The 15,390-nt window shown below is 33.2% G+C and overlaps 1 protein-coding gene across 1 annotated transcript in view; it reads right to left on the minus strand.

Moving 5' to 3' along the window:
- Positions 1-345: 345 nt before the first annotated feature.
- The window catches only part of KLHL4 (kelch like family member 4), a 206,172-nt gene continuing 191,127 nt past the window's right edge, over positions 346-15,390 (minus strand). Inside the window, 2 exon segments of the mRNA XM_019433710.2 lie at positions 346-405; positions 1,893-2,061. Of these exon segments, the coding sequence (XP_019289255.2) occupies positions 346-405; positions 1,893-2,061 (229 nt within the window).

A 15,390-nucleotide genomic window follows, 5' to 3' on the forward strand; every position in this document is an offset into this window, starting at 1 on the left:
CTCATATTCTTAACTTCAAAATTACTAATGCTTTCACAATCTTTCATACCTTGGCCTCTATTGATTTCCCTTAAAAATTTTAGTAAGGAGGCTAAACCTAGGCTATTGGATTTCCATGTTAAGTATCAGCTGCAACAACACATACACTTAACACCTATATGTAATTCATGTTTGAAAACTTGCTTTGACTTTTCAAATGAGATCAATTATAAGTACATACTAAAATGATACAATAATGTTCATGTTTGACTAATAACTGAAGGAAAGAATATATTTTTTCTTCCTCTCTTCTTCCTATTCCATTTCTTGAAATGACCAGTTTCCATCCTATTGATAAAGATAGCTTTATGGCAGCTTCACTACCACAACACATGTACCACCTCTTCCAGTGTTGACAGGAACTTCCTAACACAGAAAACAAAATCAAGAAAAAAAATTACCGTTTTAATGAACTTTGTCCTCAGCATAATATATATAATACAACATGTTGGAGTTGAACAAGTCCTTAGCTATTCTGGTCCAACATTGCCGTGGCATAAAGATGTAAAATGCAGTCCAGATAGTTGTCCAATATAGTGGAAAGAGTATATTATTTAAATTATGTAGACCTGAGTTTTAGGAGCAGTTGATTTGGGGTGATGATTTTCTCATTTGAAAAGTTACAGCTAATAATTCTCATCCTTCAAAGTTTTTGTTAGGATTAAGTGAGACAATGTATAAAAATAATTTGGCAGATAATGTTTATAATTCCATTATCCATTAGTTCTCTTTCACTCTTTCCAAAGTCACACAATGAAAGAGTGAAAATCCAGGAATAGAATCTAGATCTCTTAGCTACTGGTCAATAATTTCCAGAAAATTAAATTCCACAAGCTTATACAAACATTTTGATTATTGTATTTGATCTAACAACTCCTTGTTTGCTAAAAAAAATTATCTGCCATTCCTAGCTGGTCCTGAGCATTGATAAAGTAAGAAGCTACCTACATGGCCAAATTTGAATGTTCCTGAGGGTCTTAATGAATAATATTGTTGGAGAAAAGAGACAGAAAGTCATTATCAACTATCATTATATTAACACATATTTATTTACGATAGTAACCAACTTACTACATACACTACAGAGCAGCAAGAAGTCAGTGTAAGGGAAGGTGAAGTTAGATAAAATACAATGTTTGTCTGTGGAAATGATGAAAAATTAATCATAATCTAATTTTTTCTATTAAGCCATCATTTAATTAATAGAACACCATTAGATATTTTGGAATAAATTCATAGTTATCACTAGGAAAAATGTCAAAAATATCAAGTTTGGCTTTAGAATCCCCAAGATATCCTTTCACGGCCTTCTTATACTCTCCTTAGAATTTCTTCTGTTTGATGCCTAGCATTCTTGAGAGGGTTTAATTTCAGTTTCTCATCATGCACTAAATTCCTTGAATGACTGATTAAGATGAAAATTGTTGCAGTTTATAGAATCTATAAAAATGGAACTGAAAAAAAATTTCCCATGGGCAACAGCCAATAAGAAGGAGCAGATATTTTTAGACAAGGACATTGCTCTTGAGTTCTCAAGTCGTAATACATACATAAAAAAGCCAGAGTAAAGCTTTTGAATTATTGGATCTGATTCACTTTTTTGTGAAAGGAATGAGTCCATAAAGTCAAGAGAATGTGCTGTCCCCTTTCATATAAGTACTGATGGATCCTGTTCATGACAAATTAGATCAACTATTTCTCTATAGCATAGATAAAGAAAATACTGAAAATTTTACTAAAATATTCTGGGTAGGCCCTAGAGAAGAAAAGGATGAAATTAATTCTGAAGTATATTTTTTAAACTTTTATTAAAACCTGAAATGTACTAATTTCCATACTTTCAATGATAGTACCTCTTTCCATTCATCGTTCTGTGCATCATATGACTCAACAGTGTTCAAATAAGTGTGTCCATCATATCCTCCAACCACATAGAGTTTACCTCCGAGGGGACAAACAGCAACGGCATCTCGAACACTCAGAGGTGCCACAGTTGACCATGAATCATTTTTTGGATCATACCTTAAGAAGTTTAGGAAGACAATTGAAAAGGGAAGTCCAATAGTGTTAAAAATAATAAGCATTAATAAAATGTATACTTATCCAATATAAGGAATTAAAAACACCTTACAAATATCAAGTTTAGTTTGACCAATAAGTGTTAAAATAAATGCATGACAAAATTCTATTCATCCACAAGAGGTCACTCAAGCATATAAAAAATGTATTTCCTTTCCAAAATACTATGTATTTCTTTGATCAGTACTCAGATTCTCTATGAGGAAATTTCATATATTAGTATCTTAACATTATATGAAAAATGCCCCCTCTCTTTTTTAGTATGCTATTTGGAGAACTTTTGTTTTTCTCTTATCCTTTGTTTTTCAAAAGTTATATGTGAGATGCCTGATCTTATCATGTGAAAGCTCACATTTCAAGTAAATCTGAATATAATTGTCTTTTTTGTTTTGTAGACTGTAGTAAAATAGTTTTAATACTGTTTTTAGTTAGAATGGCCATAGTCTTATCCTATATTTTCCCCCCATGAATATTCCTATTTATTGTAACAGAAGGATTTTTTCCATTTTAATCTGAAGCTAATTCTTTATCTCCAAACATTTTCTGTGAGCAAAATGAAAGATAATTCAGTAAGTAATAAAATCTTCTCCAGGAATTCTTTCCTAAAATTTTAAGCCTTTTAAAAAATGCATAACTCTAAAATTCAAAAGGAATAAACAATGAAAGAAAACTTATATAATTATACATGGAAATGTTCTCTGATTTTGTATTGACCTAGGTACAAAACTCAATGAAAAAGGTGTATTTTACAGAAGACATTTTTATTTATTACCTTCTACTAATTTTATTATATTTCTATTACCCCTTTCAGTTCTTTTTTGATGTCTTTAATTATACTCTAAATTATCTAATCTCAGGTTCCATTTGAACTTGGTCTCACATCCAGTAATATTTTTAATAATATCTGTAATCAGCAATAACTAAAATATCTTTCATGTCTCATACATATTGCTGAGTGTCATGTAACATCATCTTCAATTTTGATGTTATAATAAAACCTAGAACCAGAAAATCCACAACTGTATGCTTTAGTTAAACAAAATTTTCAACATATTTGCTATTGTTAATTGATGCTGCAGTCAACTAACAGAGTACACATATAAATGAATGGGGAATCAAGGCTCACAGAAGGGTTTCTTTACACATTTGCATCCAAACCTGACTTTCCTGTATGTGCATGATAATGCTAAAAAATCTGGCAAATCTGGATATAACATGAGGGATTGGGGTAATGTTGAATCTTCTGAAGAAAAGGCATTTGCACTATGGTTACTATCTGTAAAGACACACAGGAGAAGTTATTAAAGTAAATGTTTAGCCACTATATCACTTTCAAATTAAATAACATCACATTTCTCCCTTTTTGTTTTTGCTTTTCTATCTCTCCTCACTTTGAATATACGTATATATATTCTAGTAGAAAAAAAAATGGAGCCTGAAATAAAGACAATTCATCATGGATTTATTCCTACACTTACAGAAATTAGGAATCATTTTCTTGACTTCTTTGCCTCAATTTTCTGATCAACATTGTAGAAATAGTAATCCCTGAATCAACCACCATGTTTATGTGATGATTTTAGAAAACTTTAAATGATTACTTTAAATAATTGAATGAGACTCCTAAGGTATTAATAGGCCAACAGTGTTTTAGGTGTTGAAAACAGTGACAGGAAAATTGTCTCAGACATAAAAATGAGGATGATCAAATTTCATAAAACATGAACTTTTGATTGGCTTTCTACTAACAGGACTCTTTTATAACTCTGTAGGTGTTAAGTTGTAGAAAGCTGAGTTTTCTTGTGATTCTTATACATGACAATATAAATGAATTTTGCCTGATAGAGATAGAATTAATTTCCATCAGGTAGAAATGACCCCCAATGATTGCATTTTACTCTCTATAAGATATTAACTACTTCCTTGTCTATTAATATTTTTTCAGTATTATTAATTGTCTTTATGTCTTTTCTTCAAAGATTCTTTGAAAGATTCAGTTTTAACATCATATAAATTGCCTCATTAGTTAACGAATCATAAAATCTTTGACCCATGTTAATTTTATATTTGTATGAAAGCCATAATTATAATTTTTTGAAAATTATAATTTAACACTTGCCATTTTCTTAAGGTCTTTTGAAGGAAAACACCAATAAGGGGATAATAATAGTAATGACAATAATAATCATTACAAAAACAATACAAACAAATACAATACCATCAGATAACTTCTACTGAGTACGTAACAGGTGCCAGGAAGTATGCTTACTGCCTTATTATTTATCATATTATGCTCTATGAAGTTGACACTATAATCATCCCTTTATTTTTTCACATGAGGAAACTGATGTTAGTGGATGTAAAATAACTGGGTCAAGGTCACATAATTTGTAAATAGTAGACCTGGGATTTGAACTCAGATTGGTCTGACTCCAAACTTAATATTTTAACTAGTATACTATACATTTTTTGGTATATGGGAAGTGTTCTTTTTTTCCATTAATTATTTTAATATATCTGATTTTTTAAAAATAAATATTTTTGGAAATTTAACTATGTCAGTAAATAAGATTAAACATTTAAGTATTAGGATATGTTTGTCGAATATTTAGTTTTGTAGTCTGCACTATGAACTTTTTTATATCAAATATGAATTGAGTTTATATTTTTCTAGTTGCATGTGTGAATGCCTATTTAAATAAATATAGACACTTTAAGAAATTGTAAAGTTAATTTTACATTGGGCTCTCTGCTGTCAGTGCGGAACCCACTTTGGATATTCTGTCTCCCTCTCTCTGTGTCTCCCCCTCCTCTCTCTCAAAAATAAATAAACATTAAAAAATTATTTTATGTATTCTAGAATTTTTCTTATTAAATACATATTTTTCTACCAAACTTTGTTTTTTACACATATGCATTTAGATACAAAGAACCAAGCAAATGCAACACAAGTTATACCACTAAGATTCAATAAGAAGATTCAATAAGAAGCCTCCAAAGCTGCAATAGAACAAAGCATGGATTCTAATATACATAAAAATCTCTTACTAATTTGGATTTCTTACAAGAAAATTGCTATTATAAGTGCTTAGAATATTATTTCTGTCTATAAATTTACATGATTTAATTTTTAATTAAGAAGAAACTTTGTGAAGGCAGGTCTGATTTTCATAGTAACAAACCTTCATGACTTTTTATTTATTAAATGTAATTTTGTACAGTACTGTGTTATTTTGTATAAAACTCTTCTAAGTAACTTTTTATATTTTGGTAAAGGACATAAATTCTCTATATCAATATGGAGAATATGGCCACTCTTTGGCTTCACCTTCTCATGAATGTATAACTCCAATACAGTTTTAAGTATTAATGGAAACTTAAGATAGCATAATTAGTTTTACATGAATTTGTTTCTACTTTTAATAAAGTTGCATTTTCTCAAATATAGTAATTCCTGATATTGTCTGTTTATGATCTAGTCTTTTCCAATATCAATAGTTTGTATAAAGAGGAGGCTATAGTTATTTTATGTTTTAAAAACTCAAATATTTTCACAGGCATAAAAATAGAATCTGGTGTCTAGGTACCATTACTTAAAATGAAAACTTAGCTTTTATGGATACAAGTATGAGATTTTGAATGTGTGTATATATTTTCTGACAGGTGGATTTGTACCAAATCTTTTGTGAGTTGTATGCTCTCTACACTTTGGTCTATAGAAGGCATCAACAAATTATCTAGGCAATTAAATAGGTGATGAGTGTTAAGCAGGGCACTTGTGATGAGCACTGGGTGCTGTAAGTGATGAATTGCTAAGTTCTAACCTGAAACGAATATTGTATTATATGTTAACTAACTGGAATTTAATAAAAACTTGAAAAAATAAAATTTAAATAAATAAATTGATCAATTAATAATAAAATAAAATTTCAATAGAAACTATTCTTTTCTCAATTTCTTACAGTAGATTTTATTTTATTTTTTAATATGAAATTTACTGCCAAATTGGTTTCTATACAACACCCAGTGCTCATTCCAACAAGTGCCCACCTCAATACCCCTCACCCACTCTCTGCACCCTCCCATCCACCATCAACCCTCAGTTTGTTCTCAGTTTTTAACAGCCTCTTATGTTTTGGCTCCCTTCCTCTCTAACTTTTTTTTTCCCTTCTCCTCCCCCATGGTCTTCTGTTAAGTTTCTCAGAATCCACATAGGAGTGAAAACATATGGTATCTATTTTTCTCTGTATGACTTATTTCACTTAGCATAACACTCTCCAGTTCCATCTATTTTGCTACAAAAGGCCATATTTCATTCTTTCTCATTGCCACGTAGTATTCCATTGTGTATATAAACCACAATTTCTTTATCCATAAATCTAACCTATGAGCCAGCAATAGCACTGCTAGAAATTTACCCAAGAGATACAGAATGCTGATGCATAGGGGCACTTGTACCCCAATGTTTATAGCAATGCTTTCAACAATAGCCAAATTATGGAAAGAGCCTAAATGCCCATCAACTGATGAATGGATAAAGAAATTGTGGTTTATATACACAATGGAATCTTACAGTGGATTTTAAGCAAATATTTATTCTACTATATATTTTTGATCTTTCTAAAAGAGAAACACAATTCCCCTTCACACACACACACAAACACACATGCACGTGCTTAGTAAAAGCTTAAAATTTGGTACACATGCCAAAATTCTGCATTAATAAAAGTAGAAATTATTGGCTTGAGGTTTAATTATATCATTTTTCCTGAGTGTAATATACTGAGCTTTTGGTTTCATATTGAAATGGAAAGTCAAATATGATTAGTTTCCAAATTTTACAAAATCTTTTTTGCCACTATTTGTCATTTAACCAAAGAGGGTTTCAACTTCCACTTCTGTGTGGTGATAAGGATGTACTAGATTTTCAAGGTCCTTTTCATTTGTAATTACATATAATTTCTTTATTGTACTTCAGTATATAAATAAAGGACATAACAAGTTCAGCTTTATCTTTCAAATACGCAGGTGACCCAAAGTGATTTTCATGTGATTTTTATATTGTTTCTAATGTTGCATCACTAGTGAGTTATGTCAGCAAGCTGGTAGACTAAGAAGCTCTAGGATCTCATGCTGTCACAGAAACATTAAATAGATATTAGCTGAAATAACTATAGGAGTTCTGGAAATCATTCAAAGATCCACAGCCAAATAAATTCTCAGTCAAGAAAAAGCTTCATTCAAATCAATAGGCAGTTTTGTGATATTTTCACTTGTCCTTGCCCCAACACTCCCAGCAAATGACATCATGGTTTGTAGAAAGCAGTGACCCAGTCCCAGTTCCTTTCCTTGAACCAGAGATAAAACAGAACTAATATACAAGAATCTAACCTGTCTGGTTGCTGAAAGACAGATTATTCTCTGTTACATAATTCAGATATCAGAGTCAAACATGACACAGCCCAGATCTCAGGTTAAGAAAATTCATGGGAAGTTGTAGAACACATGGCTTGTGAAGCATGTAGGGATATTACCGATATATACACAACTTGGGAAAAAGATAACTGATTGAAGATTATAAGAGAACAGCTAAAGCTTAAGAAGCAGCATGGCTGAAACTCTTAAGTAAAATAAGACATTTAAAAACTGTCATATACACAGAGAATCAAAACACACACAGGCACATACACATACAAAAGTCGAGGAAACACACATCCAAGAAATGTCTGAAAAGACCTCAAGTCTTCATACTGGGTTGATCCCAGGCACAGAAGATGACCTGCTAATTAGTGATGGTTTTCCCATGCATGGAGCCAGTCTTCAGACACTGGAACAGGTATGTAATTTCAAATGCCCAATTTTATAAAAAAATCACAAAAAATACAAATAAACAGGAAAATGAGTTTCATTAAAAAAGAAACAGAAAAGAAATCTCTGGAAAACATCCCTGTAAAAACACAGGTATCTGACATACAAGATAAAGACATTAAGGCCACTATCATATATATGTTCAAAGAGCTAAAAGAAAGACAGACTAAAGGAAACTAAAAGATCTGGAACTAAAAGAAAACTAAAAGAAATCAAGAAAAATATAACCCAACAAAATGAGGATGTTAACAAAGGAAAATAAATTATGATGAAGAACCAAACAGAAAATCTACAGCTGAAAAATAAAATCACTGAATTAAAAAAAAATCACTAGAGGGAGTCAGTAGGAAACTCAGGCAGGAAGAAGAACAAATAAGTTAACCTGAAGACATGTCATTTAAAATTATGAAGTCTAGGGAGCAAAAAATACAGAAAACTTAACAGAGTCTAACAGACGTATGAGACAGCACAATTGGATCAACATAGGCATTTTGGAAGTCCCAGAAGAGAGTGGAAGAGGAAGAAATAATATTTGAAGAAATAATAGCTTAAATCTTCCCAAATGTGAATAAAACGGGAATCTACAAATCCAAGAATCTAAGTGAACTTCAAGCAGAAGAAATATAAACAGACCCACACTGGAATAATATAATCAAATTGTTGAACATCAAACGCAAAAAGAATCTTGAAAGCAGCAAGAGAAAATCAATTTTTGACATGCAAGTATCCTCAATAAGATTATGAGCAAATTTTTTAGCAGAAAACTGTAGGAACATATATTGAAAGTACTGAAAGAAAAATCCTGTCAACTGAGAATTCTATACCTGACAAAACTTTCTTCAAAAAAGAGGGAAATATTAAGACACTCCCAGATAAGCTATTGGTAAAGGAGTTTACATCTAGTAAATCTGTCCTACAAGAAATTCTAAAGTTGGTTCTTCAAGTTGTAATAAAAAATTACTAAACAATAACTCAGAGTCATATGAATATATGAATAAATATTTATATTTATAGAATATGTATATATGAATATATAAAGTTCTCTGGTACAAGTAAAAACATTGGCTAGTTATTAATAAAACTAGATATTATTTTAATTTTGGTTTGTATCTCTACTTTTTATTCTTCTACAGGTTGTAAAAAACAAAAGCATGAATATAATCATAAAGCTATGTTAATCGGTACACAATATATAAAGACAGAATTTGTTATATCAATAACATAAAACAGGGGAGAAGGCAGAGCTGTAAAGATTATTTTTATGCAACTGAAGTTAATTTGGTGTCAATTTAAAAAAGATTGGTAAACTTTTAGAATGTTATTTGTAATCCCAATGATGATCACAAAAGAAATAATTATAGAATATACAAAAAGGAATTGAGAGGGGCATCAAGACGTCACTATGAAAAATCAACTGAACACAATGAAGGCAGGAAGAAAGGAAAGGAGGGACAAAATAGCTATGAGATATATAAAAACAAATAACAAAATGGCAATAGTAATTATTTCTAAGTAATCACATTAAATGCCAATGGATTAAATTCCCTTATCAAAGGGTATATCTTGGTAGAAGGCTTAAAAAAAGAAAACAGAGAGAAGCCAAGATGGCGGAACAACATGGAAATTTTTTGTGTGTCTTGCATCCATGAAATACATCCAGACCAACACTAAACCATCCAATACACCTAGAAAAACTGATTGGAGGATTAACACAACAATCTGCACAAACTGAACCACAGAATTCAGCAGGTACATGGCACGTAGATGTGAATTTGGGGAGCGAGAAGCTGCAGAGGGCAGGGAACCACTTTTGCAGGTGGAGAGAGGATGGAGACTGGGGACGGGGGGGAAGAATATGGGAAAAGCACCCCTCCCCAAAAGCAGCTGGAGAGAAAGTAGAAAATTGGAAATAGCTGCAGGGACAAAACTAAAAGTGGAGAAAGGAGAAAGGAGAAAGGAGAAAGGAGAGGGTTTAAATTCCATTAAGACTGTAAACTAGGGGAGCGCAGAGTCTGCAATTCCACAGCTTGATACCTGGCGGTGCTCTGGTGGGAAGGGCGAATCCCCAGGAACAGAGTGGGGTCCGGGAGGTTCTCGGGCCACACGGGGAAAAGCGGATCCACTGCTTGAAGGACATTTGATAGAAACTGTTGAAGCCACCTGGTCCCAGCAGATCCCAGAAAATGGCCACATTTGCTGGTGCTGGAACAAGGTCCTTAAGGGTGGAACCCTGATGCCAGATGTATGTTGTGATTTTCCATAATCCCTGAAACACTGCTGCTACACTATCTCGTGAACTTTTACTGGGGTGGGCTGGCACCTGGCCACAGTCTCAGGCACCAGCAGCAGCAGGGTCCAGCAAGTGTTCCTGGGTGCAGCCAGCATTCAGCCATTGTTCATTCAGCCATTGCTTGGTGAGATCCTCCCACAGAGGGGCAGAACAGGTCAAAGCAGCAGTCCTTCAGAAGTAAGGGACCGGGGAAAACAGCTGCAACTGAGACAAAACTCGGGAGAGAGGTACTGCTTGGGGCCTGGTCATGGAGAGTGAAAAAGCAGGGAGTGGACCAGAGCTGAAGACAGAGGACAGGTGCACAATTGCTGATCCAGAGAACAGACTGGGTAGCTGGGTGGCTCCATTTTCACCACTCCCACGCATGCCCATACACACCCAAGAACTCTGCAACAATCCATCCCAGTAGGCTAACAGCGCCATCTAGTGGAGAGCAGAACAGTTAAACTGAGCCCCACCCAACTGGGGCAACTTCGTTCTTCAAGAACACAAATTTCACCCACCACTGACTTAGTTTATGGACTATAAAGTACTATATAGACTGACTTCTAGGGAAAACAGCAATTTCAGTCCTACTTCAATCTGTTAGAGGGTTCCTGTATTCAATTTTCTTTCTTTTTCTCTTTTACATTTCTTTTCTTTTTCTTTATACAGAAAGAGAAAAAAATCATTTTTATTTTCAATTTTTATTAAAAATATTTTTCTTTAATTTTTATTACTATATTTTTTACTTTTGTGTATTTTGCTCAAATTCTATTTTACTTCCATCATTTTATTTGAGTGGACCTCAGTGTATTCACCTTTCCAAAGTTTCAGTTTCCTTTTTTATCTTTCCTTTTCCTTTTTTCCCTTTTTCGTTTCATTTCTTTTTCTTGAATGCAGAAAGAGAAAAACTTCATTTTTACTTTAAATTTCTATTAAAATATTTTATTTAATTATTTAATATATTTTGTTTTTATGTAAACTTGTTCAAATTCTATTTTGCTTGCATCATTTTATTTTAGTTTACCACCGTGTACTCACTTTTTCAAATTTACATAAGATTTCCTCTTTGTCTTTTTTTTCTTTTTTAATCATTTTCTATTTTTTGATTCTTTTCTTTTATCTTGAATACAGAAAAAGAAAAAAATCATATTTATTTTTAATTTTTATTAAAAATAATTTCTTTAACTTTTTCTACTATATTCTTTACTCTTCTTTATATATTTTTTTTCAAATTCTATTTTACCCCATCATCTCTTTTTGGTCTACTTCACAGTATTCATTTTTTTTTCAAATTCTCAAACAATTTCCTTTTTTTTTCTTTTCCTTCCTTTTCTTTTTTCCTCCCTCCTCCTTTTTTTTTCTCTAGTCTGTAAACCACTTTCAACACCCAAACCAAAACACACCTAGGATCTCGCATCATCTATTCGATTTGTGTGTGTGTGTGTGTGTGTGTGTGTGTTTAATTTTTAATTTTAATCTTTTTTAATTTTAATTGTTTTAATTTCAATTTTTCTGACTGATTAATTCCTTTTCTTCCTTCAGAATGACAAAATGAAGGAATGAACCCCAAAAGAAAGAGCATGAAGAAACGACAGCCAGGGATTTAACCAATACAGATACAAGCAAGATGTCTGAGCCAGAATTTAGAATCACGATAATAAGAATACTAGCTGGAGTTGAAAATAGATTAGAATCCCTTTCTGCAGAGATAAAAGAAGGAAAAATAGGCAGAATGAAATTAAAAATGCTATAACTGAGCTGCAATCATGGATGGATGCAGCGGCAGCAAGGATGCATGAAGCAGAACAGAGAATCAGTGATATAGAGGATAAACTTATAGAGAATAATGAAGCAGAAAAAAAGAGGAAGATTAAGGCAAAAGAGCACGATTTAAGAATTAGAGAAATGAGTGACTCATTAAAAAGGAACAACATCAGAATCATAGGGGTCACAGAAGAAGAAGAGAGAGAAATAGGGGTGGAAGGGTTATGTTAGAAAATCATAGTGGAAAATTTTCCTAACCTGGGGAAAGACACAAACATCAAAATCCAGGAAGCACAGAGGACCCCCATTAGATTCAACAAAAACTAACAAAAAGGCATATCATAGTCAAATTCACAAAATACTCAGGCAAGGAGAGAATCATGAAAGCAGCAAGGGAAAAAAAAAAGTCCCTAACCTACAAGGGAAGACATATCAGGTTTGCAGCAGGCCTTTCCATGGAAACTTGACAGGCCCAAAAGGAGTGGAAGGATGTATTCAGAGTGATGAATCAGGAAAATATGCAGCCAAGAACTCTTTTTCCAGCAAGGCTGTCATTCAAAATAGGAGAGATAAAAAGGTTCCCAGACAAACAAAAATTAAAGGAATTCCTGACCACTAAACAAGCCCTGCAAGAAATTTTAAGGGGGACTCTCTGAAGGGAGAAAAGATGAATATATATATATATATATATATATATATATATATATATATATCAAAAGCAACAAAGATTAGAAAGGACCAGAGAACACCACCAGAAACTCCAACTCTACAAACATCATAACTGCAATAAATTCATATCTTTCAGTACTCACTCTAAACATCAATAGACTCAATGCTCCAATCAAAAGACATAGGGTAACAGAATGGTTAAGAAAACAAGAACCATCTATATGCTGTTTACAAGAGACCCACTGTAGACCTAAAGACACCTTCAGATTGAAAATAATGGGATGGAGAACCATTTATCATGCTAATGGTCAACAAAAGAAAGCCAGAGTAGCTATACTTATATCAGACAATCTAGACTTTAAAATAAAGACTGTATCAAGAGATGCAGAGGGGCATTATATCATAATCAAAGGGTCTCTAGACCAAGAAGACCTAACAATTGTAAACATTTATGTGCCAATGTGGAACACCCAAATATATAAATCAATTAATCACAAACATAAAGAAACTCATTGATAGTAATACCATAATAGTAGGAAACTTCAACACCCCACTCACAGCAATGGACAGATCATCTAATCAAAAAATCAACAAGGAAACAATGGCTTTGAATGACACACTGGACCAGATGGACTTAACAGATATATTCAGAACATTTCATCCTAAAGCAGCAGAATATACATTCTTCTCCAGTGCACATGGGAACGTTCTCCTGAATAGACCATATACTGGGACACAAACCAGCCCTAAGTAAGTACAAAGAGACCAAAATCATACCAGGCATATTTTCAGACCACAACACTATGAAACTCAAAATCAACCACCAGAAAAAAGTGGTTTGGAAAGTTAACAGATACTTGGAGACTGAAGAACATCTTACTAAAGAATAAATGGGCTAACCAAAAAGTTAAAAACATAGAAATGGAAGGAAAACTTCCAAACTCTTTATGAAGCCAGCATTACCTTGATCCCAAAACCAGAAAAAGACGCCACTAAAATGAGAAGTAGAGACAAATTTCCCTGATGAACATGGGTGCAAAAATCCTCAACAAGATATTAGCCAACTGGATCCAACAATACATTAAAAAATTATTCACCACGACCAAGTGGGATTTATACCTGGGAGGTAGCGCTTGTTCAATATCTGCAAAAAAATCAATGTGTTTAATCACATCACTAAAAGAAAGGACAAGAACCACAGGGTCTTCTCAATAGATGCAGAGAAAGCTTTTGAAAAATATAACATCCATTCTTGATAAAAACCCTTAAGAAAGTAGGGATAGAAGGATCATATCTAGAGATCATAAAAGCCATATATGAAAGACCCAATGCTGATATCATACTCAATGGGGAAAAACTGAGGGCTTTCCCCCTGAGGTCAGGAACAAGATGGGGATGTCCACTCTCCCCACTGTTATTCAGCATAATATTGGAAGTCTTAGCCTCAGCAATCAGACAACACAAAGAAATAAAAGGCACCCAAATCAGCCAGGAGGAGGTCAAACTTTCATTCTTTGCAGATAACATGATACTCCATATGAAAAACAAAAGATTCAACCAAAAAACTGGTAGAACTGATCCTTGAATTCAGCAAAGTGGAAGGATATAAAATCAATGCACAGAAATTGGTTGCATTCCTAGACACCAACAATGAAGCAACAGAAATAGAAATCAAGGAATCAATCCCATTTACAATTGCACCAAAACCCATAAATTTCCTAGGAACAAACCTAACCAAAGAGGTGAAAAATTTATACACTGAAAACTATAGAAATATTATGAAAGAAATTTAAGAAGACAAACACAAAAAAGGAAAAAAGATTCCATGTTCCTGGATTGGAAGAACAAATATTGTTAAAATTTCAATACTACCCAAATCAATCTACATATTCAAGGCAATACCTATCAAAATAACACCAGCATTCTTCACAGAGCTAGAACAAACAATCCTAAAATTTCTATGGAACCAGAAAACACCCAGAATAGCAAAAGTAATCTTGAAAAAGAAAACCAAAGTAGGAGGCATCACAATCCCGGACTTCAAGCTATACTCCAAAGTTGTAATCATCAAGACAGTATGGTACTGGCACAAAAATAGATACACAGATCAATGGAACAGAATAAAGAACCCAGAAATGGACCCATAAACGTATGTCCAACTAATCTTTGACAAAGCCAGAAAGAATATCCAATGGAATAAAGACAGTCTCTTCAACAAGTGGTGCTGGGAAAACTGGACAGCGACATGCAGAAGAATGAACGTGGACTACTTTCTTACACCATACACAAAAATAAACTCAAAATGGATGAGAGACCTAAGTGAAAGACAGGAAGCCATCAAAATCCTTGAGCAAAAAGCAGGCAAAAACCACTTTGATCTTGCTGCAGCAACTTCTTAGTCAACACATCTCCGGAGGCAAGGGAAACAAAAACAAAAATGAACTACTGGGACCTCATCAAAATAAATGCTTCTGCATAGCAAAGGAAACAATCAGCAAAACCAGAAGGCAACCAACAGAATGGTAGAAGATATTTGCAATAACATATCAGATAAAGGGTTGGTATCCAAAATCTGTAAAGAACTGATCAAATTCAACACCCAAAAAACAAATAATCCAGTGAAGAAATGGGCAAAAGACATGAATAGACACTTCTCCAAAGAAGGCATCCAGATGGTCAACTGACACATGAAAGAA

The sequence above is a fragment of the Panthera pardus genome, unplaced genomic scaffold, assembly GCF_024362965.1.
Source record: "Panthera pardus isolate Hobbes unplaced genomic scaffold, ASM2436296v1 HiC_scaffold_27, whole genome shotgun sequence".
Taxonomy (NCBI): domain Eukaryota; kingdom Metazoa; phylum Chordata; class Mammalia; order Carnivora; family Felidae; genus Panthera; species Panthera pardus.